The 22439-nt window shown below is 55.3% G+C and overlaps 2 protein-coding genes across 2 annotated transcripts; one reads left to right on the forward strand and one right to left on the reverse strand.

Moving 5' to 3' along the window:
* Positions 1–1398: 1398 nt before the first annotated feature.
* On the reverse strand, positions 1399–10634 carry LSS (lanosterol synthase; the record flags this gene model as incomplete). Its single annotated transcript, XM_080632066.1, has 20 exons — positions 10541–10634; positions 10352–10460; positions 9339–9460; positions 9016–9112; positions 8130–8265; positions 7852–7960; positions 7387–7505; positions 6574–6671; positions 6410–6437; positions 5778–5834; positions 5423–5494; positions 4875–4925; positions 4582–4731; positions 4134–4230; positions 3884–3989; positions 3305–3370; positions 2888–2968; positions 2269–2439; positions 1770–1848; positions 1399–1584 (listed from the first exon to the last, which is right to left on the reverse strand). Exons 1-20 carry the CDS (start codon positions 10617–10619, stop codon positions 1399–1401), a joined length of 2013 nt encoding a protein of 670 aa, XP_080488192.1. The 5' UTR covers positions 10620–10634.
* Positions 10635–18217: 7583 nt separating this feature from the next.
* S100B (S100 calcium binding protein B) lies at positions 18218–19330 on the forward strand (the record flags this gene model as incomplete). The annotated part of the gene is made up of 2 exons (XM_080632043.1): positions 18218–18355; positions 19190–19330. The coding sequence occupies 2 exons, from the start codon at positions 18218–18220 to the stop codon at positions 19328–19330; spliced, it is 279 nt and encodes a 92-aa protein (XP_080488169.1).
* Positions 19331–22439: the final 3109 nt, after the last annotated feature.

A 22439-nucleotide genomic window follows, 5' to 3' on the forward strand; every position in this document is an offset into this window, starting at 1 on the left:
AAACATCGGTGTTATCAGTGCTGTTCCCAGGCTGAAAGTCAAAAACACAGCACTGCACCAGCTACTAAGAAGGAGAAAAATGACTGCTACTGCTGAACCCAGGACACCCCATGCAGCAGCAGCGGGGCGCTGGGTGGAGAACAGCTTTGCAAAGCTGGACTGCGGCTGCTGGTGGGCAGTGAATCCTGGAGCATGCAGGCACCAGCACGTCGGGCTTATTACATGAGTATAAGCTGCAGGTGGAGGGAATCGATCATTCCCTTTTAGCCCGCTGCTTCCTTGGTTGTATTTTTCAGGGCCAAGGGCATTGGAAAAGGGCAAAGCAGGCACAGGCTCCTAGCGTGGCTTGTGTGTTGGTGGAGATGGTGCCCATACCACTGAGGAGAGGTGATCGAAGCCAGGTTACACTGTACATGCTCCCCTCTCGAGACACACTGACTGGGGCAGACAATGAGGAGCCCAACACACAGTTCAGTTCCCTTTGCAACACCTTTAGCAATTTATTAACCTGTCAGTCAACGTGACTTCCAACTCCTGCCAACAAAGTGTGAATGCCCAACTGTACCATAGCCTGAACCTGCTGCGCTGGGGCTGCCTGGAGGCTTTGCCCTGACACTCATCCCCTCAGTGCTTTCTGCTTCAGATTCCCCCTTTTCAAAGCGGGAATGATGGTGGTGACTTCACCAGTGAGGCGCTGGGAAGCCGGGTTCCACCAGTGGGAAAACTGAGGGAAGCACTCCTCTTTTCCATCTGTCTGGGAGAGGATAGGATAGGTGTCCTTCCCCTCCCAGCACAGGCTCCAGAGTAGGGAGCACTTCAAAGGCAGTCGCTGGCACCCACAGCACAGAGGCCAGCTCAGCAGGGATTGTGCAGTGCACCCCACCACGATGCTGGGCACAGGGGAGGCCCCCACTCCTCTTGCTGCAGACAGCCAACCTGGACAGCACGAGGGGAAGATAAAAGCCTTGTTCTACCCAACATAGAATCGTAGAATGGTTTCGGTTGGAAATGAGCTTAAGATCATCCAGTTCCAACACCCTGCCCTGGGCAAAGGGGATGCTATGGACATCTGTCTCACGAGCATGACAGAGTCTGTCTAGATATGTAATAGAACACAGCTTGGCACCATTCTCTTCTCAGATCACCAAACTGGTCTGGAAAAGGCACTTCACTCCCTGTCCTGTGAGTGAGGCTGTACCTGGGAAAACCCTTTAAAAGTGTATTTTTGAAGGAGGTTCAACAGAAGGAGGCTCAGCAGCACTCCTCCATGGCAGAGCAGCAGCCCGCATGGTGAAGATCAGCACCAAGATACCCTATGCAGCAAACACCCCCGTGGCCCCATGCAGCAGCTGATACCTAGGACAAGTCAGAGGCCATGGCATATGCGATGGCCTAGGCTCAGGCAGACAAAGCCTCTGGCACAGCCTCCCCTGTCCCATCCAAGTATCCGGAGCGCAGCTTCCCAGCAAGAGGGCTGTTGGGATGCAGCCGGCAGAAACGGCCCAGTGTCCAGATGGGGAAGACGTTGCAGTACGAGGTGTAACTGATGGCACATGACTTGTTGAATACACCAGCAATATTCTCCTAAGAGAGAGAGAGATCAAGGGGGTCACAGGGTGTCCAAGTTGAGCTCATTGCCTTCCTGAAGTCCCCCACTGAAAGCCACACAAGGCCTCCCTTCCAAGTAAGGGAAAGCACACCATTTGCAATGGCCGCACAATGCCCAGGACATCTGGGAAGCCCCTGGAAAGACCAGAGGGAAGATGTACCTGAGGCCAGTCCCCGCTGGGCAGCTGCTTGTCAATCAGGAGTTTGATGCCCCTTTCCAGCACGTCAATGTCAGGGTACCTGCAAAGCATGAGGGAGATATGAGCACTTATCAAACCATCTGCAAACCCATGTATTTGGAGAACTTAACCATCCATGTACCTGGGGAACTCAACCACCTCCAGGCTGCCCTGAGCCTGTCCCAAGCATGCTGAGTTCTTTGGGTCAGCCCCTCACAACCATAGCACACCAGGTATCATGAATACAGCAACATTTGCCCAGGCTGGAGGCCTGTGGCTGAGATTTAGACCTTTGCTTTGCACTGTCTCTCGCACGCCCAGCATTACGAGCCCCAGTGTCCTGTTGAGCACTGTGCAGACCAGTCCCTTGATGGGACCACAAGATCACAAACATGGCTGGGTGCATTGCCCACACCAGCCAGGCAGCTGCACTTCCCTGAGCCTGCATTTCCCACTTACCACCCATGAGGGTTGCTCCTACCTGACAGCCATGAGCCCCAGCAGGGCCCAACACGTGTTGTGGACCTGCGACTCGGCGCTCTGCACATAGGTGCGCTGCTCGCACGACTCAAAGTCCTCTCCCCACCCGCCATCTGCCATCTGCTTGGAGAGGAGGAACTGGCAGGCCCGGGCCACCTCTCGGCATGCAGCCCTGTGAGGATGGGGCAGAGAATCAGAGCTGGGGACAGGGAGTGTTTGCACACCCATGTCCCAGCTGCAAACAGGAGCTGTGCTCTGCCCATGGCTGGGGCTGCCCCAAGAGTTAGGCCCAGTGAGTGCCCTGGTCATAGCATAGAATTGTAGAATGAACCAGGTTGGAAAAGTCCTTTAAGCTCATCCAGTCCAACCGTTCCCCAGCACTGCCAAGGCCACCACTGACCCATGGCACTGAGGGCCTCGTCTACACAGTGTGTGAGCACTTGCAGGGACGGTGACTGCAGCCCTGCCCTGGGCAGCCTGTTCCAATGCCTGATATCAGAGGCACAGGGTTTGGGAGGAGCAGGAGAGCCTATGCACAGCCAGGGCATCCACCCAGCCTCACCATGATGTCCTGCCCCAGCCCTAGAGGTAGGTAGAGTCAGGGGAACGAGATTTCTCACCCATCATGGTACGTGTGCTGCATACTGGCAAATGCCTCCAGCCCAAACCAGGTGCCGTAGGTGAAACAAACCCCCCAGCTCCTAGAAGGAAAGGGAGAGAGGCGCTGTCAAGGGTGCAAGGCTTCAGGTTGAGGTGTTCACAGCACAGGCACAGCCAGGCATAGAGCTGCCTGTGCCTTCCCCTGTGACACAGCCATGCCCAGTCCCATCACCCCTGCTCCCAGCTCACTCATCAATCGTCATCACTCTGGGACCAGAGAAGCTGGAGCCACCCTCGTCCTCAGGGGTTGTCTGCATCTTGTGCAGTGCACAAGGCACCTACTCGGCCCCATCTGCCCTTCCCACATATCCTGCCAGCCAGGAATGCTTGGCTTCTTCATCCCTCTCACACTGGGGCAGCCAGGGAACACTGCTTACCCTTCCCACGACCCATCAGCTCGCTGCTGCTTGCGACAGAAGTCCAGTCCCTTCTGCAGAGTGTCCCTGGTCAGGAAAAAGACACCCATTTCAGAAGCAGTTGCTTCATCAGGAGCATCCATCAATTCCTCTTAGGCTTTTATGGGTTCCATTGTTATAAGGCTCGAGGCAAGAGCATGCAGACAGGCAGTTACACTGTTCAGGATCTAAGAGTCAAATCAAGCACCAGCTGGGTGCTTCATGCAGCAAGCAAGCAGGGCACACAACCTACAGCTGGCTGCAAGGTCAAGGCAAGTGCTAAGTCAAGAGGGAGGCAGATCTCTACCAATTTCGCCCAGCCTGATCCCAAACAGGCTTAAGAGGCTGCTTGTGGGTGGCTCTGGCTTGGAGAAGTCACCAGCATCCCAGCTGTGCAGACACTAATGGCCACCCCAGGGGCTGCTGCATGCCAGTGCAGAGATCCAGACAAGACTCCTGACAGGGCTCAGCAGAGGCTGTGCCAACAGAGGCCATAGCAGGCAGCACGGGACACTGCAGCCTGTCTTCTCCCCTACCCAGCTCTCATCTTCAGTGCCTCACCTAATCTCTGGAGCTCTGTGCTCAGGGAACTCATCATGGAAGTGTTTCAGTGCCTGCATGACAGCGGATGTACACTCCACATAGGTGTAGTCAATCATGATGTCACCTGAAGGTGAAGGGTATCAGTTACCCCACACTATCCCACAGAGGGTCCTGGGGCAAAGCCAGGCACGCATTAGGCACAGCAAGGCCAGGCCACTGTGTCCATTCACAGTGCACAGGATGACCCGCCCCCCGCAGCTCCCCTTACCAAACACCTCTGAGGGGTTCAGCAGCTCCAGTAAGTGGCCTCCCCGCTTGGTTTCATACGTGGCAAAGCCTCCATCCGAGTTCCTCATGCTCAGCAACTGCCCATGCAAGCAGAGAGAAGGGCTGGGACTGGCTCACAGGCAGTGCCACCACCCCAGTCTGCCCCAAACCAGGTGTGAGGACAAAGTCAGACCCACAAGTCCATGGGGTGGGCAGACAGCTCAGGTCCCAAACTGCATTGATATCTGACACTGACAATCTGGACCATCACATTACGTTATGTTGTGTATGTAGCTCTGTATCACAGTAAATAATGGTGTTGCCACACCAGGCCACAGGCCTTGTACAGGCTAAGTAATATCAGATCTAACAACTCATCGGGCCTTGATTTTAGCTTGGTTTAGCTGCTGCCCACATTCCCCTCGGCCCTAATTTTTTGCAGCACTTACCACATTCACAGCATCAAAGAGGCGCTCAGGGGGGATGGGCTTGGCTATGAAGGGGCACTTCTTCTGCAGAAGCATGACTGACTTCAGCCCCTCTGCTGTGCAGTCTGCCACGATCCAGCCGCAGTCTCGGGTGCTGAAGGGGAAGCCGCCCTGGAAAGGGGACAGGAGGGCTGCAGCACCTTCCTCTGACCTGTTCTTGTAAGGGAGGAGGTGCTGCCCCTCATTCCCATCCCCTCTGCCCAAATCCCTGCCCTGTTCATGTGTCCTTCAGAGGCCAGCTGCAGACATCACACCTTGTTCATATGGCGATAGTATTTCTGGTAGTCAGGTGGGTTCTCTGGGATCTGCAGAAGACAAGGAACAAGTGAGGGAAGCGTTGCTGAAGTCCCCTTTTTGGGTGCTTTCCTGTCAAGGACCCATCTGCTTTCAGTGCTCCCACTAGTGGCACTATGAGCAAGACCTTTGACTGCATCTACACCAAGCTGCTGGTGATGGTGATCCCCACCATGAGCTACTGGCCTGGCAGCAGGAGCTGAGGCTTACACAGTCAAAGTTTCCTAGAAGGGTGCCTCAAGTGTGTGAGCACCAGACAGGACAAAGGACAAATAAGCCCAAACTCTCAGTTCTACAGCCTGCCTTAGCCCAGTCAGTCAACAAACATCCCTGTGCCTGGCCAAGGCCCTCTCCCAGCAACGGGGAGTGAAGGCAGGAGGCTGTCCCTAGGACTTTGCTAGTCCACCCCTTCAGAAGAGCTCTTGAGAAGGCAACAGATACATCCAGCAGGGCTCTGAGCAGCAGCCAAGTCTGCACAGCGTGTCAGACACCAACTGGTTCTGCTCACCTGGGTGAACCGGAGGAATTCATGGGCATTTTGGAGGCAGGATGTGAATTCAGACATCTTCTGGCCTTCTGCCTGCAAACAGAGTCAGCACTCAGTAAGGAGCTGTAGCCACCAAACATGTCCCTCAAGACAAATACGTGCTGGGACCTTGGTGACCTGCTGGTCTAGGGGCCATTAATTAATGCCTTTCATGTAGCCCTTTCTGTAGATTTGCTTTCACACCTTATTTACTGTTTCCGTTAAAACCTCTACAAGGAGAACTGAACCAACAACTGTTGCTGGCATCACTAAGGTGTTTGCATGAAGCTATGAGGCTTAGCACAGCAATCGCATCATACCCTCCGAAATGCATTACCTCCAAGAAGGCTTGGATGGCAAAGGCAGTGTCCCAGAGCTGCGATCCATTTGTGCCCTGGAAGAGAGAAAGCAGATGGTGAGGAGCAGTCCTGACAACAGCCTGACCGAGGTGTGGGGTCTATGGGACAGCACATCCCTCCTGCATTTCCCCCCTAGCTCCCTCCACCCTATGCCTCAGTTTTGTGTCACCCAACGTCAGGGCTGATGTGCTGGCATAGAGGGGACAGATGCAGCAGCTCAGGAACAGCAATGGAATAGGAAATGAGACAGCAGCCGAGACAGCAGAGGTGGCACAGGGACACGACAGCCACGAGAGAAGCACAGCTGAGTCCTCATGCAGTATTAGGAGCCTGTCTTTCTCCTCCCTTCTCCCAGGACCTGTGGGGATGAAGGGGATGGAGGCCTAGAGCTGTCCCCTCAGCTCACAGCCACAGAGAGGCAGACTAGCAGGACACTGTTCACTTCTAGCGCAGCCAGGGGAGGTGGCAGTGAGACACACAAAGCCACCAGGCACCAAAGGCAAATCGCAGGAGCCAGGCACAGGGTGAATAAGCTATCCCATTATTCCATGGGCTCTCCCAGCAAGACAGGGTCCCTCTGAGTCACAGCTGAACTCCTACAGCACTTCACCTGCATCTTCATGCCATCGAGGCCCAGCCTGTAGGAGGAGAGAGCACAGTGCTGCAGCACCGGCACAGCAAGAGCGCCAGGAAGCAGGCTGGGAGCCCTGGTGTGCCTGCTCTGCAGGGACCAGAGCCCAAAGCTGTGCCAGGTAAGCCACACTCAGCCCTTACCAGAGATAGTCAGGGATCCTGGAAACATGTTCTTGGAAAGCTGGGGAGTTCTTCCCATCCACGAACCAGCGAACCAGCATGTTGATTGTCTTCGAAATCTGTCGAGAGCAGCACTGTCACTGCTCTGGGTACAGCTTCTTCCAGCAACACAGACTTAAATCCCTCCCACCCAGCACAAAGCCATCTAGAGGTGTCCCCAGGCTTGATCCCAACCGCTCCATCTGTGGCTGAGTTAGTGAGGTAGGTGCCACAAGATTTCTCCAGAGCTTCTCCTCAGTTTGTTTCCCTGGACCACAAGGAGAGGCACCCCTCACCAGCGCCACAGTTATCCCATGTCCTGTTAGTGTTAAGCTCTTGAGCAATAGGAGCAGCAGGAGTTGTGCCTGAGCAAGATCATAGAATCCCGGAATGGTTTGGGTTGGAAGGGACCTTAAAGCTCATCCAGTCCCAACCCCTGCCATGGGCAGGGACCCCTTCCACTAGAGCAGCTTGCTCCAAGCCCCTGTGTCCAACCTGGCCTTGAACACTGCCAGGGATGGGGCAGCCACAGCTTCTCTGGGCACCCTGGGCCAGCGCCTCAGCACCCTCACAGGGAAGAGCTTCTGCCTTATCTCCAACCTGAGCTTCCCTTGTTTTAGTTTAGACCCATCACCCCTTGTCCTATTGCTCCAGTGCTGGATGAAGAGCCCCTCTCCAGCATCCAGAGAGGGAGCTGGTGATTATGGTTACATGCCACAATTGCAAAGGGCTGAGGTGGGTCACAAGGTGGTCCCTAAAGAGCAAAAGGCAAGATCTTTGAAGCAAGTGTCCTACCGGCCCAATGCTGATGCACTTGGTGAATCTGTCATCAGCCTTGATGTGGTCGTACAGCTCTGTGACAGCTCGCTGCCGCAGGTGAGTGCTGTGGTGGGCTTCATACATATTCATGATGGCTACAGGAGAAGAAAGAGGTATGCAATGAAAGACTCAGCCCGTGTGGCCAGGCTCACGTTCTGTGGCAAGCTGCACTGCTGTTCTCATGGTGACCAGGGATGGAAAGCATGGGAACTGCTCTGCCTCACAGCAACCCAAGGACCTGAGCACAAGGCCCTGCTGCTCTCAGGGAGAGAGAAGCCCATGGATCACCCAATCCATGTCTCTACCCCAGCTCCAGAGACAGCTCGCAGTCAATCCTAAAGAGCCCTCATGGTCCAAAGCAGCTTCGGCTCCACCACCACCGGCTCACTTGGTGCCGTGGTTTAAGCCCAGCCCTTCTGCCCCAGCCAACACCCCACTCACCATAGGCGACCCCCAGCAGCCAGCTGTGCGGGGTGTACACATCACAGGCAGCCACGTTGTTCCTCTGGGCTGGCCAGTCTATGCTGGCGTAGTCCTGCACGTACAGCTCCTGCCATGAGACAACAAAGGGCATCAGCCTGGGAGCAAGCACCCGGAGGCAGCTGACTGCTGGAATTTGGCTCCCCTGTCTGGACACAGGGACGGTGTGGGTATGGGAGCTGTCACTGCACAAGCCAGAGGGACAGAGAGCCACATAACCTTGCTGGGGAGCTCCTCACCTGCCGCAAGCTCCGTATGAGCTCATCCTCTTCTGCTGACAGACGTTTGGCATAACAGTAGCTCATGGGCAGATAAACCTGGCGGCAGTGGCACCAGAGCCGGGATGGGTGGGCTGGGAACCACGTAGGAAGCAGCCTGTTTGCAACAGAGAAGGTGCTACTGTGAGGAATAAGGAGGGCCAAGGGCAGCGTGGAGAAACAATGTGCTGGCAGGGGGATGCCTGGAGCAGGGCAAGCCTTTCCCTGTCCCCTCTTCCAGCTGGTACAGCTGCAGGAGAAAAGAAGGAGTACCCACACTGCCTGGCACTGCTCAGATCCTCCCCACCAGGGATGCTCCCTTCCTCTAGGGCCAGCAGACACTGCTCCTGGCCCAGTATATAAAGGGTAGGGAGGGTCCCAAGCTCAGACAGTCAGTTCAAGGCCGCCTTCTCTTCCCCATATGACTCTGAAGGCAGACAGAGCACCAGCAGCCCTTGGTATTGTGCAGCCTCTGCTTTCACACAGGGAAAATGTCATATACTTGCCCCCTCTGACACCCAGAGGCCCTCTGAGTAATCAGGAAGGGTACGAGTGAGGGTTAGAGCTTGCAGCCTTACATGTGGCTGTCCTGTCCTGCTAGGACCCAGTTCTGGCTGGCCACAAGAGCAGAAGCTACTGGCGGCAGGCAGGGAGCAATAGATATAATGGGACCACATAGGAGAAGCTCTGGCATCTCCCTCAGGGCGTTGTTCAGTCCTGTCCGCTCACTGGCTGGCCTTGTGGCTATGGTCTTCCAGGCCACATCCGGAGTTATCCCAGCAAACACCATTTCCACGGGATAGCTGTGGGTGGAGGCTGGAGGCAGGACTGACCTACCCCCTACCTCCACACTGAAGGGGGCACGTACCACATCTCTGGGAGAAGCGTGTTCATTCCCTCCCAGCTGTAAACGTTCAGGACAGCCAGCCAAAACTTCCCCCAGGAAGGGATCCCTACAGCACCTCCTGCAGAGAGAGGTACCAGCTTTCAGGGTTAATGCAGCCATGCCAGCTCCCTGCTTGCTTCCCCATCACAGGCTCCACTTCTCCCCAGGTTAACTGAAAACACAGATGCCATCAAGGGCAAGCAAAGAGCAACAGTTCCCTCGTTACCTGGAAGCCCCCATGTCCATATAGCCCTCAGGTCCAGACAGACCTCTGTCCCCAGCAGTGCTGGCACATAGCAGCTGACCTTTGCTGTGCAGGTTGACACGGGCCCGTGCAATGTCAGGGTCATCTGGGCCGACCCCCAGGATCCTCAGGGCTACGTAGTTGAGTGTTGTGCCAAACACTGTTGATTTGTCTTCCACATGCCTGTCCCACACACACACAGACAGCACAGCCATTAGCCAGGTACTGGTATTAGCCAGGAACAACCCACTGCACAGGGCTGTCTTTGTCAGGGTGAAATGCAGTGCCATCAGTGACTGTGGAAAAGGGGACACCCAACTAACCCAGGGAGAAACACTGCTCTGCACTACCCTGTTACACACAGAGTGGTTTGGGTTGGAAGGGACCTTAAAGCTCATCCAGCTCCAACCCCTGCCACGGGCAGGGACCCCTTCCACTGGAGCAGCTTGCTCCAAGCCCCTGTGTCCAACCTGGCCTTGAACACTGCCAGGGATGGGGCAGCCACAGCTTCTCTGGGCACCCTGTGCCAGCGCCTCAGCACCCTCACAGGGAAGAGCTTCTGCCTAAGAGCTCATCTCAGTCTCCCCTGTTCTGCCAGGTTAAAGCCATTCCCCTTGGCCTGTCCCTACAGGCCCTTGTCCCAAGCCCCTCTCCAGGTTTCCTGCAGCCCCTTTAGGCACTGGAGCTGCTCTCAGGTCTCCCCTTCAGGAGCCCTCTCTTGTCCAGGCTGACCCAGCCCAGCTCTCTCAGCGTGGCTCCAGAGCAGAGCTGCTCCAGCCCTCGCAGCATCTCCATGGCCTCCTCTGGACTTGCTCCAACATCTCCCACTTGTGTTGGGGGCCCCAGGTGCTTTGAGATGCAGGATGCTTTGAGATATAGACGAGATGCAGCCAGGCTTGATGCTCCTGACACCTCTGTGACAAAAGGTCCCTGGAGTGCTACACAAGCAAGTCCCACCCCCAGAGGTATCACTGTTGCAGTGTCCTGCTCCCCCAGCCTGGGCAGATTTGACAGCAGCTCGAAGTGCCGGACCTCGGTGGTGCCATCACCTAAAGTATCATCTCTGCTACTCACAAGCCCCAGCCTCCGTCCGGGAGCTGCACGGAGCGCAGGTACCGCACCATCTCCTTCCGAACACCCTCTGGCAGCTGGATCTTGGTAGTGTGACACGTTATGAGCAGACCTAGAAGATCAGACGGGCTCTGGCATCAGCCCGAACGCGTTCGCTCGCTCCTCTCAGCGGAGGCGCGCTCCGCGGCTCACCTGGCAGCAGGAAGAGAGGACCACCGTAGTCACCGGCCCAGTGCCCGTCCTCAGCCTGCAGAGCGGCGTAGAACCGCATCCCTTTGCGGGCAGCCTCCCGGGCCGTGCCGGCCACCGGCGAGGCCGTCAGCGCCTCAACCTGCGTGCGGGGAGACAGCGCCTGAGCCGGGGGTGCCCCTCGGCCGGGGCTCTGCCGCCCGGTCCCGCTCCATGCCCGCACCGTGTCCAGCCCGAGGCTGTGCTCCTCCAGCAGCGTCTGCGCCCGCCGCTCGCCGCCGTCCCCATCGCCGTCGCCCAGGTAGTGCCAGCGCTGCCGGCCGCCCTCGCACCGCAGCCTCCAGTCGGGCAGCGCCGTGGCCGGGGCCGAGCGCCGCGGGCCGCCTCTCCGCCGCACCGCCCTGCGGAGACACGCACCGTGAGCCGCGACCCCCGCTGCGCCCCGCCGCCTGCCCGCCGCCGCGCCGGCACCCACCCGCCGTCCACCGCCGCCATCGCTTCAGCGTGCCCGTTACCGCCGCGCCGGGGCTAGGATCGGCGCCGGGGCCGCACCGCCCTGGGCCGACATCGCCTCACGGGCCGCAGCCAACGGGGCCGCGGAGCCGAGCAGGCAGCGCCGCCCCGGCCGTGAGCACCGCCCCAAGCCGCGCCCCTCGGCCGGTGTCAGGCGGGTGCGGGACACGGCGGCTGATGCGGAGCTCCTGAGGCCGCCAGGCCCTGTTTGGCCCCGCAGGCATCGATTGCCCTTGGGCACGGTGGCTGCAGCTGCACACCTGGCTCCGGTACCCACCCCGTGGCTGCGCTCGTCCCTGTGAGCATCCCCCTTCTTGCAGCACCTCCTGTCATGCAGCTGACATGCCAGAGGGACGGGATGCCATCCAGAGGGACTTGGACAGGCTCAAGAAGTGGGCTCATCCGAACCTCATGAGGTTCAACAAGGCCAAGGGCAAGGTCCTGTACCTGGGTTGGGGCAATATCAATGCAAGCTCGGGAAGAGAGGGATTGAGAGTAGCCCTGAGGAGAAGGACTTGGGGGTACTGGTAGATGAAAGACTGGATGTGACCCGGGGAGGAGGGGTGCAGCAAGTGGGGGTGACACCCCTAGAACAGTCTGTTACACTCTATGGGTGCTGTAACCATGGGGTTACAGGAGAAGAGACATATGGCACATTCTGGGGGGAGTAAGGCATCTGCACTGTGACCCCTGCCATGGGTGCCACCCTCCTGCAGGCACTGGCATGGGACAGCAGCCCATGAGGTCTATGAGGAGGTGGCAGTGACCTGGCTTCCCTCCTACTGCAGAAGCGACACCAGACTAAGCCACTAAGGCAGTGGAAAGCTCAGCTGGAAAAGCCACAATTCATGGCCATAAATAACCTGTGATCAAAGTTCAGCCTTGGATCTAAGGCCTTGGAGGCAGGGACCATCTCCATGTCTGTGCATCCCTGGGGGCCTCAGGGATAAAAGAGCTATTCCCACATGTGGCACCCATCAGCACCCCAGGACAGAAACGTGCCTGTGAATTACTACTTCTTGTATTCACACACTACGAGCTCTGCTGGCAGATAGTTTTGCACCCACGTCCTGCATAACCTCGGGGGTTATTTGGAGAGGATACAGGAATTTTCCTTGGGAATTCTAGAGTTAATTTGGTATTTATTTTATAAACTAGGCTTAGGTCACACACAGGTTCAGCCCTGGGTTTGATAGAACCCCTAAGGGTGCTGGAGCCCTCCTGGGGGGAGCTGTTATCCTTCTGCCGTGTTATCCTCATGGCATGAGGATAACAGCTTTGACTTGTGCCTCATACCAGTCCTCGCTAGGGAGGGCTGTGTTGCTTCCCATCACTGTTTAAACGGACAAAGGGAACTCCAGAAGTTCACTGACATGGGTGTTGTATGTGGGGCTCAGTAGCCTGCTGATTACTTCTGGTTTAAGGGGAAAAAATGGTGATAATGGATCTCCCTGAGATGAGCTTCATGGAAGTCGCTCCAAATCCTTGTGGATGCCAAAATCTCCAGGTAGTTTATGTAATGCTTGTCTAAAGGCAGCGAGTGATGGAAGATGAATTCCTTGGGTTTATTTCTCTGCCCCTATAAAACTGCCTGTCTCAGCTGAATTCAGGCAGGAACTGACTTCAGCTCAAGGCCATGTTTCAGAAAAGGTAACAGCATCCCTGTGTTTCCAGCTCCAGAGGGTTCGTGGCAGTGGTAGCACGACCCAGTGTTTTCTTAAGGGGTTACAAAACCTGCCAAGGTGACAGCACCCGAGGGACCAGCAGCGAGGCTCCGAGCTGCTCGTCTGCAGCCCTAGTGCATGGTTGTACTGGGAGGACAGTGGGGGAAATGGCAGTCAGCCAGAGCCCAGGATTTAGGAGATGAAGGTGGATGTAAAGGTGCCTTTGGCGGTGGTTCCCAAGGGGGAGGCACCATTTTAACCTTATGAGTCTGTTCAGTGGGGAGCAAAAGAGACCCACTGTTTATCCAATGGAGCCTGCCCCATCCCTGCTCATCCTCAGGTGCAGGCAGAGGCCTCATTTGCTGAAGGCTGGCAGAGGTTGTGCAGTGCTCAGTGGGTCCCTCTGGGGCAAGGCACTAGATTGGGCCTATCATCTCCCTCCAATACCTGCAACAAGCACTAGCCCAATTCCCAGATCATAAAATCATAGAATCCCAGATTAGTTTGGGTTGGAAGGGACCTTAAAGCTCATCCAGTTCCAACCCCCTGCCATGGGCAGGCAGGGACACCTTCCACTGGAGCAGGCTGCTCCCAGCCCCGTCCAACTTGCCCTTAAACACTGCCAGGGATGGAGCATTCACAACTTCCTTGGGCAACCCATTCCAGTGCCTCACCACTCTCACAGTAAAGGGCTTCTTCCTTGTATCTAACCTGAACTTCCCCTGTTTCAGTTTGAACCCGTTACCCCTTGTCCTGTCACTGCAGTCCCTGATGCAGAGTCCCTCTCCAGCATCCTTGTAGCCCCCTTCAGACACTGGAAGCTGCTCTGAGGTCTCCACGCAGCTTTCTCCTCTCCAGGTGCTCCAGCCCCCTAGATGTGTGCTGGTGTTTCTGCTTCTGGGCATCATTCAATGAAGCCCATAGCTCCTCTCTGGCTGATGTGTTTGGGGGTTCAGAAACAGACACGGTGCCCATGGCACAGAGCTGGGGAACCGGCTCTCTGCAAGGCTGCTCTGTGTGCTGGGACTGCACTTTTCCCCCCTCCCACCCAAATTCCTCTGCTTTTCTCCCAGTTCAATGACTGCCAGCCTTTGTCTCGTGGTCTGGCAGAGCCTGGTGCCACACACACCAGAGAGACAAAGAAATAAGTGGCTTTTCTCCCTGAGCCTGCTATGAAGAGCCCACATTGTGTTTTACTGGGGAGAGGGAGGCAGGCACAGGGCGGGAGTGTTTTGCTCAGCCTTGGACTCCCTAAAACCCTCTGTTTCTTTAAACACATCTTCCCAAAGCTCTGGCAAGGAAGCAGTGACCCTGAGGGAAGGAGCCCCAGGGTTACACTCTCCTGGTCAAAGATCAGGACCATGAATTCTAAACCAGAATCATAGAACCACAGACTGGTTTGGGCTTGAAGGGACCTTAAAGCTCACCCAGTTCCAATCCCTGCCACGGGCAGGGACCCCTTCCACTGGAGCAGCTTGCTCCAAGCCCCTGTGTCCAACCTGGCCTTGAACACTTACAAATAATGGAAGCAGCTCTTTGGGAAGCACTAAAAGCGAAACCATTTCTTAGCCTCACACCCGTGCCCAGGCTTCCTGGACTTTCACAGGCTGGATCAGGGACAACCCAGGCCAAGAGAGCAGCGTTTGCTGGGATGTGAGCCTGGAGAAAGGTCAGGGAAGTTGCCCGGAGCTGGTCATTAGCAGAGGCAGGAAAGGACCGAGGTTGCTGGTGTTCACACGGGATCCTGCTGCTCCTTCCCACCCTATCACCCAGTGCAGCAGCTCATTCCAGATCATTCCCTGTAAAATATACAAGTCAGAATTGGGGTGGAATGGACAGGAAGAACAAGCAGGAAAGAGAATTTCAAGACTGTTCAGGCTTTGATCTGCCAAACGCTAGGTTTTCTGTTCCCTTCTGGGAAAAGGTCACTTTCAAACGGAATGATTTAATAAGGCTGAGGCAGGACCTTGTCTCTGAGCAGAAACGGTGTGTTTGAATGCATTCCATGGCTAACGACTGAACGAAGAGATCTGCAAATCAAACTGCTATCAACAGAGAGAAATACTGTTTCATAGAGTCACAGAACAGTTTGGGTTGGTTTTCCCCACACCAGTGTTTAAAGCTGTTACAAAAGCTTCCAAGAGCTGATGTAAGGAAATGATCAGTGTGGACAGGTCTCTTGCACACTGGTATGTGGACGTGGGTTAGTGGTAGGCTTGGCAGTCCTGAGGTAAAGGTTGGACTTGAGGATCTTAAAGGCCTTTTCCAACCTGGCTGATTCTATGAGTCTAACCTGTCTTCTTGGTAACAGTGGTGAGCTGTTCCAAGTCACACTGAGTCTGAAATTCATCATAGAATAGTTAGGGTTGGAAAGGACCTTAAGATCATCCAGTTCCAACCCCCCTGCCATGGCCAGGGACACCTCACACTAAACCATGGCACCCAAGGCTCTGTCCAACCTGGCCTTGAACACCACCAGGGATGGAGCATTCACAACCTCCCTGGGCAACCCATTCCAGTGCCTCATCACCCTCTCAGTAAAGAATTTCTTCTTTGTATCCAATCTAAACTTCCCCTGTTTCAGTTTGAACCCGTTACCCCTTGTCCTGTCACTGCAGTCCCTGATGCAGAGTCCATCCCCAGCATCCTTGTAGGCCCCCTTCAGATACTGGAAGGCTGCTCTGAGGTCTCCACGCAGCCTTCTCTTCTCCAGGCTGAACAGCCCCAACTTTCTCAGCCTCTCTTCATACAGGAGGTGCTCCAGCCCCTGTTCATCCTCGTGGCCTCCTCTGGACTTGCTCCAACAGTTCCATGTCCTTTTGATGTTGAGGACACCAGAACTGCACACAATGCTCCAAGTGAGGTCTCACGAGAGCAGAGCAGAGGGGCAGGATCACCTCCTTCGACCTGCAAAAGCAGTTACTGATCCTGCGTTGCAGTGAGAAAGGCTTAAATGGAAACACACCACATCAGTAACAGCAAACAGCTTCAGCTGTGGCTCATCCCATCTCAGCTTGGGAAACAGCACAGCTAGGCAATGAAACACAGTGAAAACCTGCTTTCCTCAGCGAGTTCTCCGTGTTTATCAACCACCCCATTGTACTGTGCCACCAGGAGCAGCCTGGCTGAAAGGCGCTTTCTGCTGCTCCTGCTGCTTGTCTCTGGCTCCCCTCCAGATCCCAGTTCCCTGCTGGGCTGCCCCCTGGCTCCCACAGAGCATCACAGAACCAACCAGGCTGGAAAAGACCTTTAAGGTCATTGGGTCCAACCATTCCCCAGCACTGCCAAGGCCACCACTGACCCATGGCACTGAGGGCCTCCTCTAGACAGTGTGTGAACCTGCCATTGGGTCTGTGCACCAGCCTGCAGGGGAGTCTGTGGTGGAAACGGCACTCACAGCTCTTGGGTTTCAATACAAGGGCATTTAATGCCTGTGGTGGCTGCTTGGGCTGGCAGAGGACTTCTCAGCAACACCACATTCGTGGCTGTGACATGGATAACATGGTCCATGCAAGCAGGAGGTTCCTGGTTCCACGCCCCAGGATGTGTCACAGCCACCAGCCAGGTGACAGCCCCATAACCCGAGCCCACTTGATGTGGCTTTTTGTGAGGGCATGGCAAGGCACACCCCAGAACCTGGCGCTTTCCCCGCATCAGGGAAGCATCAGGGAGGAGGTGTGGCTGCTGCCAGCTCTGTCCTTCAACCCCTTGCAGCCTCATACAATCACAATCCCCCCTCAAAGCACCCCACTGAGCCCGGATGCCGGGTGGCAGAGAAGACACAGTCAGACCCATCTCAGAGGTGCACAGCAAAGCTACAAGAGGCTGCAGGCACAAGCTGCCCTGATGGATGTTGCCTTCACAAGCAAAGCGAAACCTCTGCCTCAGAGGACACCGCAGCCCTGGGACCCTATCCACAGGGACAGGGTGCTCCATCCTGTGCACGCTGCTGTCCCCACTGCGGGGAAGGTGCTGGTGCCCCCAGCCCAGCGGTGGCTCTCAGTTCACTGCCGTCACTGTGGCGGCAGCAGCAGCACAAGCGGCTCTCCTGCTGACTGCCCAGTTATTTCGGCTCCTCACAACGGTGGCTTTCTCCTGAGCAGCTCCCACACTGGCAGCGAGTCAATGCATCCCTGTGTGCATCCTTGTGCCGGGCTGGCTCCGGATGCCCCCGCCCTCCGCTGCCATTGGCACTGCAGGCAATAAGAAGGCAGCGAGTCCCCTGGACGTGCTGCATTGCTGTGTCACAGCCCCGACGGCAGCACGGAGGTGAGACGGGCTGCGGGGGGCCGGGGCACCGGGATTTGGGGGTCCTGCTGCCATGGGAGGGGTGGTGTGGGGGCATCACGGCAGCTCTGTCACTGCAGCAGGGAGCTGAAACCCTCCTCAGCCTTGCAGAGGAAGCAGCAGGGCACGAGCACGCAAAAGGCTGTTAGGATGCATGCCTGAAGGGCTTTAGGAGTGTTTCCTACCTGACTGGAGACGGTCTCAATGATTGGGCACTGCCTGTGGCACGGGAGAAGGTGTCAGCTTGAGACTCACGCCACAGGATGACAGTGCTTTCAGCATCCAGCCTTGTCAAGGTGAAATGGGAGCCGGGCTGCAGGGCAGGAGATGTTTATCCATGGGTATGAATTAGCTGAGTGCCAGACGAAGACTTGCTCCACTCCCTGCATCAGTGCATTCTACAGCTTTTGGGAAGGTGGCTTTGCATCTCTCCCTTTTAGATGAGAGTCTCCCTGGTTTGTTTGTGAAACCTGCAGGAAACGCTGCAATCCCAATGGTTAACATTGCCAAGAGTCTCCACACCAAGGGAGGAGGGGGGGGTTAGAGGAGATGTGCTTAGATTGTGCTGCTGGCACTCATCAAAACCAGTTCCTGGCTGGGTTCCCCTGACTGCTCTGCAGGCAAGAGAGGCAGAGGTGAGCGTGGCTGTGACAGAGGGGACACCAGAATCTTCCTGAAGCTCCATGTGCAGAGACGAAACCCCCGCCTGCCCCTCTCGCAGGCAAGGAGAACAAAGCAATGGGTTAAGCAGCAGGAGCCAAAGAAGACAAGAAGTGACACATGCCTTCTGCTATATAAAGAAAATGCAGGTCTGCACATAAGGAAAACACAGGAGCACCTTGCTGGAAGGCACCAGGGCTTTACAGCCTCTCCTCGTTTGCTCTCCTTCACTCGGACCATGCAGACACCCAAGGTGTCAAGCTCACACCAGTCCCTAGGGATATGTCCGCTCCTGGTGTCCTATACTGGGTGCTCCTCCTGTTGTGGCTCCCCATCCCTACTGGAGGCAGAGCTGAGGTTTCTCAGGATCTTCCTCCCTGAAGTGAGTGCTGCCAGTGGTGCCTTTCAGCAGCATGGTTTGAGTTTGGGGTCCAGTGCTGCCCATGCATGGGGGGAGCCCTGGGGCGGTCACACTTGCAATGGAAAGGGCATTTCTGGAGCTGTCGCAGGCTAACGCACGCATTGCTCCCTCTGACCTCAGAGCCACACTGCGACCATGTCTGAGCTGGAGAAGGCCATGATCGCCATCATCGATGCCTTCCACCAGTACTCGGGGAAGGAGGGAGACAAGCACAAGCTGAAGAAGTCAGAACTGAAGGAGCTCATTAACAACGAGCTGAGCCATTTCCTCGGTGTAAGTATTGCACCCCATGCAGCTCAGCAGCTCCCAGGCTCTGCTAACCCCATCTCCCATGGGAAACAACTGTAGGGGAAGGGGAAGCTGGAGCAGCAAGTGGCAGAACAAGGGCACAGCCTGCACTGGGGGCTCTGGTTTGGGTTGGATACTAGGGAAATTGGACAAGCTGAGAGAGCTGGGCTGGGTCAGCCTGGACAAGAGAAGGCTCCTGAAGGGGAGACCTTAGAGCAGCTCCAGTGCCTAAAGGGGCTGCAGGAAACCTGGAGAGGGGCTTGGGACAAGGGCCTGTAGGGACAGGCCAAGGGGAATGGCTTTAACCTGCCAGAACAGGGGAGATTGAGATGAGCTCTTAGGCAGAAGCTCTTCCCTGTGAGGGTGCTGAGGCGCTGGCACAGGGTGCCCAGAGAAGCTGTGGCTGCCCCATCCCTGGCAGTGTTCAAGGCCAGGTTGGACACAGGGCTTGGAGCAAGCTGCTCCAGTGGAAGGTGTCCCTGCCTGTGGCAGGGGTTGGAACTGGATGAGCTTTAAGGTCCCTTCCAACAAAACCAGTCTGGGATTCTATTGTTCTATGAAATTTTCTTCCCTGGGAAGGGGGGACAGCTCTGAGGGGCTCAAGATGTCCGTTCCCAATGGAAGCTGTGGCTGTGATTCCCACTCCAGATGATGGTGCAGCACAGGGTGGTACCCAGCACAGGTGAGGAACGATCAGCTATTAGGGATGTGTCTGAGCAGAGATTCAGTCATGAGAGCATTTGAGAAACTGGGACACAGCACAATGTGGGCCTCACTCTGATCCCCTCCAGCTTTGGCTGCCTTTTTCTATCCCTTCAGGAGATCAAAGACCAGGAGACCGTGGACAAAGTCATGGAAGCGCTGGACAGTGATGGGGATGCAGAATGTGACTTCCAGGAGTTTGTAGCCTTCATTGCGATGGTCACTGCCGCTTGTCATGAGTTCTTTGAGCATGAGTGAGCTGGCTGGAGACAGGTGAGCACCTCCCGCTCACGCCAGAGAGGAGCAGAGCAGCATCGTTCCCCTGGGAAAATGACTGGGGCTCCTTGGAGTTAAGCTTGTGCTAGACTTAAGCAGCTTATTAAGTTCTATGGCTTTGTGAACAAGAACCCCTTACATGGTTCAGGAAAGTGCCCACCTGGCTGGATGTGGTGTGAGAATGCCTTGTCTCCAGCTCCTTCCATGCCGCTGTATGCCAGGGATGTGCACGGGGCTGGAGGATGCTGTGATCCAAGCTTGCTTGCAAAGGGAAAAGGGGAATTCAGAGGCTGAAGCAGCAGGTGATGCAGAGGGGCTGGTTACAGAAGCCTGGTTCTGGCCTGAGCAGAAAGGCTCCTGTTGATTCCCATGGGCTCTGACTGCTCTGTGCATGCTACTAACACAAACAGCACAGCCCATTCTGTCATGGGACTCAGCAGAGCCCACACACTTCTTGGTAAATTGAGACACCCTTGGCTTGAAAGGCAAAGCATAACTCCCTAACAGCCCAGGCCCTTCTCTTGCCAATGAATCCTCCTGCTTTTAGCAGCCTGCAGTCTGGAAGCGAAAGTGTATGAGGCTCCTGCCTTAGGGACAGCCGCTGGGCCTGGAAGTGCCTTGGTAAGGTCTCCAGGCTCAGTCAGAAGGCATGAGGGGATCCACCCAATGTGCCCACAGTGCTTTAACATAGACCAGAGCCTCCAATGCGTGGAAATGGTGAGAATAAAATGTTGGTTTGGTCTCTGGTGAAAAGCGTGTCCTTTCGTCCCATGCAGCTCTGCAGCTGCCTGCACTGTCACAGGAGCAGGCTGGAGTATGCAGCCTCAAGCACTGCTGCAGCTCATGCCCCTGGGTTGCTCTTGGACATGGACCCTCCAACTCTTCCCTGCCATCACTGTGGCTGCCCACACTGGCAGATGTACCTGCAAGGCCAAAAGAGCATAATGCACCTCCACGGGGCTGCTGCTGTTCAGGATGTGCACACTGCTGCCAAGGGCCATCCAGGGGCTTGCACTGGTGAACCTTTGCAAAGCTAAACTAAACCTAAGACAATTCCCCTGAAGCCTTGTCCAGTGCACTTGCTGTGCAGTTTAGCAATAGCTCTGAGTTAGGCGTTCGTGGCTAGCAGCATCCATAGTGACAAATCCACAACACAGACGCCCACAGACGTTTTTTCTACCTCATTACACATTTCATTATGATTTCATGCACAAAATGACATGCCTTTGCACAGGGACCATCTTGCTATTCTCATCTGCCTCCCCCAAGCTGTGAAAGGAGACACTTGGGCAGACATGCACACAAGAAAGACAACATCTTGTACTGCATCTGCAATTAAAACCCAGCTATGCCATCCCAAGGAAGTGTCCATTTGCTGAGAACTTGTTTAGCGTCTGAGTTACCTCCACCACATTCATAACATCCTCATCTTGATTCAGCTGTTTCCAACAGTTGCACAGACCTGTCCCAGTGTCCCCAAGGTTAGGCAGGGTTCACGGGACCCTCTCTTAAGCCTGAACTTGAGTTCAGCAGAGGGGTCAGATGCTTCAGCACAGGGTTCTGCTGGTGAGGCTGCCTGGAAGGTCTCCAAGTCCCACTTCCCTTCTGTCTCACCTCACCAGCAGTGCTCACATGGTGAGGAATCCTTCCCCAAGACTGAGCCTTTTCAGCAGCTCTGCACAGCTGTGCAGCAGCATGGCTTGAAGCCTGCAGAGCCAAGGAGACTTCCAGCAGGCTGTCCTTCCCTTGTGAGCAATGACAGTAGGAGCAGGGAGCGACACAGCACAGCTATGCACGTTTCTGGCACCACCACTTCTGGGAACTCACAGAGTCTTTACCTGGCACAGCAGAATCACAGAATCAACCAGGTTGGAAAACACCTTTAGGATCATCAAGTCCAACCTTTACCCAGCACTGCCAAGGCCACCACAAAACCATGTCCCTAAGGGCCTTGTCTACACGGTTGGGAACACTTCCAGGAACTTCCAGTTAAAATGCCTGACCACCCTCTGGGGAAGGAATTGCTCCTAATATCCAATCTAAACATCCAGAGCTTGTGCTTCTTGTCAGGTGTGGGAGGTACACCCGCTCTGACAAGAACTGGACAAAGCCAGGACAAAAGCCCACAAAACCTTCCCACCACAGACAAAATCCCAGGAAAACACCCCATGCAGCTCCTGTCATACCCACATGGTGTGGGTATGACAAATGTCCTTCCACATTGGGTCTGACTGTACTGGGAGTGCTGATTCTTCATTCTTCATCCTGTTACCTGATGATGGAAGCGCATCCAGGCTGAATCATTCATGGAATGACAGTGAGACAACGGATCTCCAGAACAAAACATCCTTTTTCCACAAATCATCTGCAGATTAATGGTGGATTTTTACAGACCCCAGTAAGGAACATTCCCAACCTTGTTGGATAGAGTAAAACAATGGCACAAAGAAAGCACTGCACGTTTCCTACACCCTGAGAGCTCCACGCTGTGATGGTACCGAGACGTGCTCCTCCATCCCAGCACTGCAGTGACATGGAAGCACCTTCCTGCTCCCTCTGTACGTTACACTGAAAAATGCGTTTCATAAGGAAGTGGCAGTGAATGATCCACAGATTGAAGTTGTTCCCCCAACAGATATTAAATCGGAAGGATGTGTTCCACTCTACTGCAACATTCGGGGCATTAGAGCGCATTTGCACGTTTTCCATTGTGAAGTACCCTCAACACTGGATTTTACGGTACAAAGTCTGAAATCATCTGCATCCCCAACAGTGTGGACTGCAGGGGGAAGGCAGCTGACAGAGCAAGGAAGCAGAAGAGCAAAATGGGACGTTTTTTAACCAAACCACCTCCAAAATGATTCAGCAGCAACCTGATATAAACCTTGCTGTAATTAAGAGTGAGAAAACCCAAAAAGGCTCAAAGATGCCATCTTCTCACCACGTGCAGTGCTTTCAGAAACAAACCCCATTCTGCAGGACAAATTCATGCTTGTTTCCTAACCCCACTGTTGGTACAGATCTGCTTTCTGTGCCACCTCTCTTGCCTCTTCCAAAACCTTTGCCTTCCTTTAACAGGTTACAACTTCAT

Source organism: Psittacula echo (genome assembly GCF_963264785.1).
Source record: "Psittacula echo genome assembly, chromosome: 20".
NCBI lineage: Eukaryota > Metazoa > Chordata > Aves > Psittaciformes > Psittacidae > Psittacula > Psittacula echo.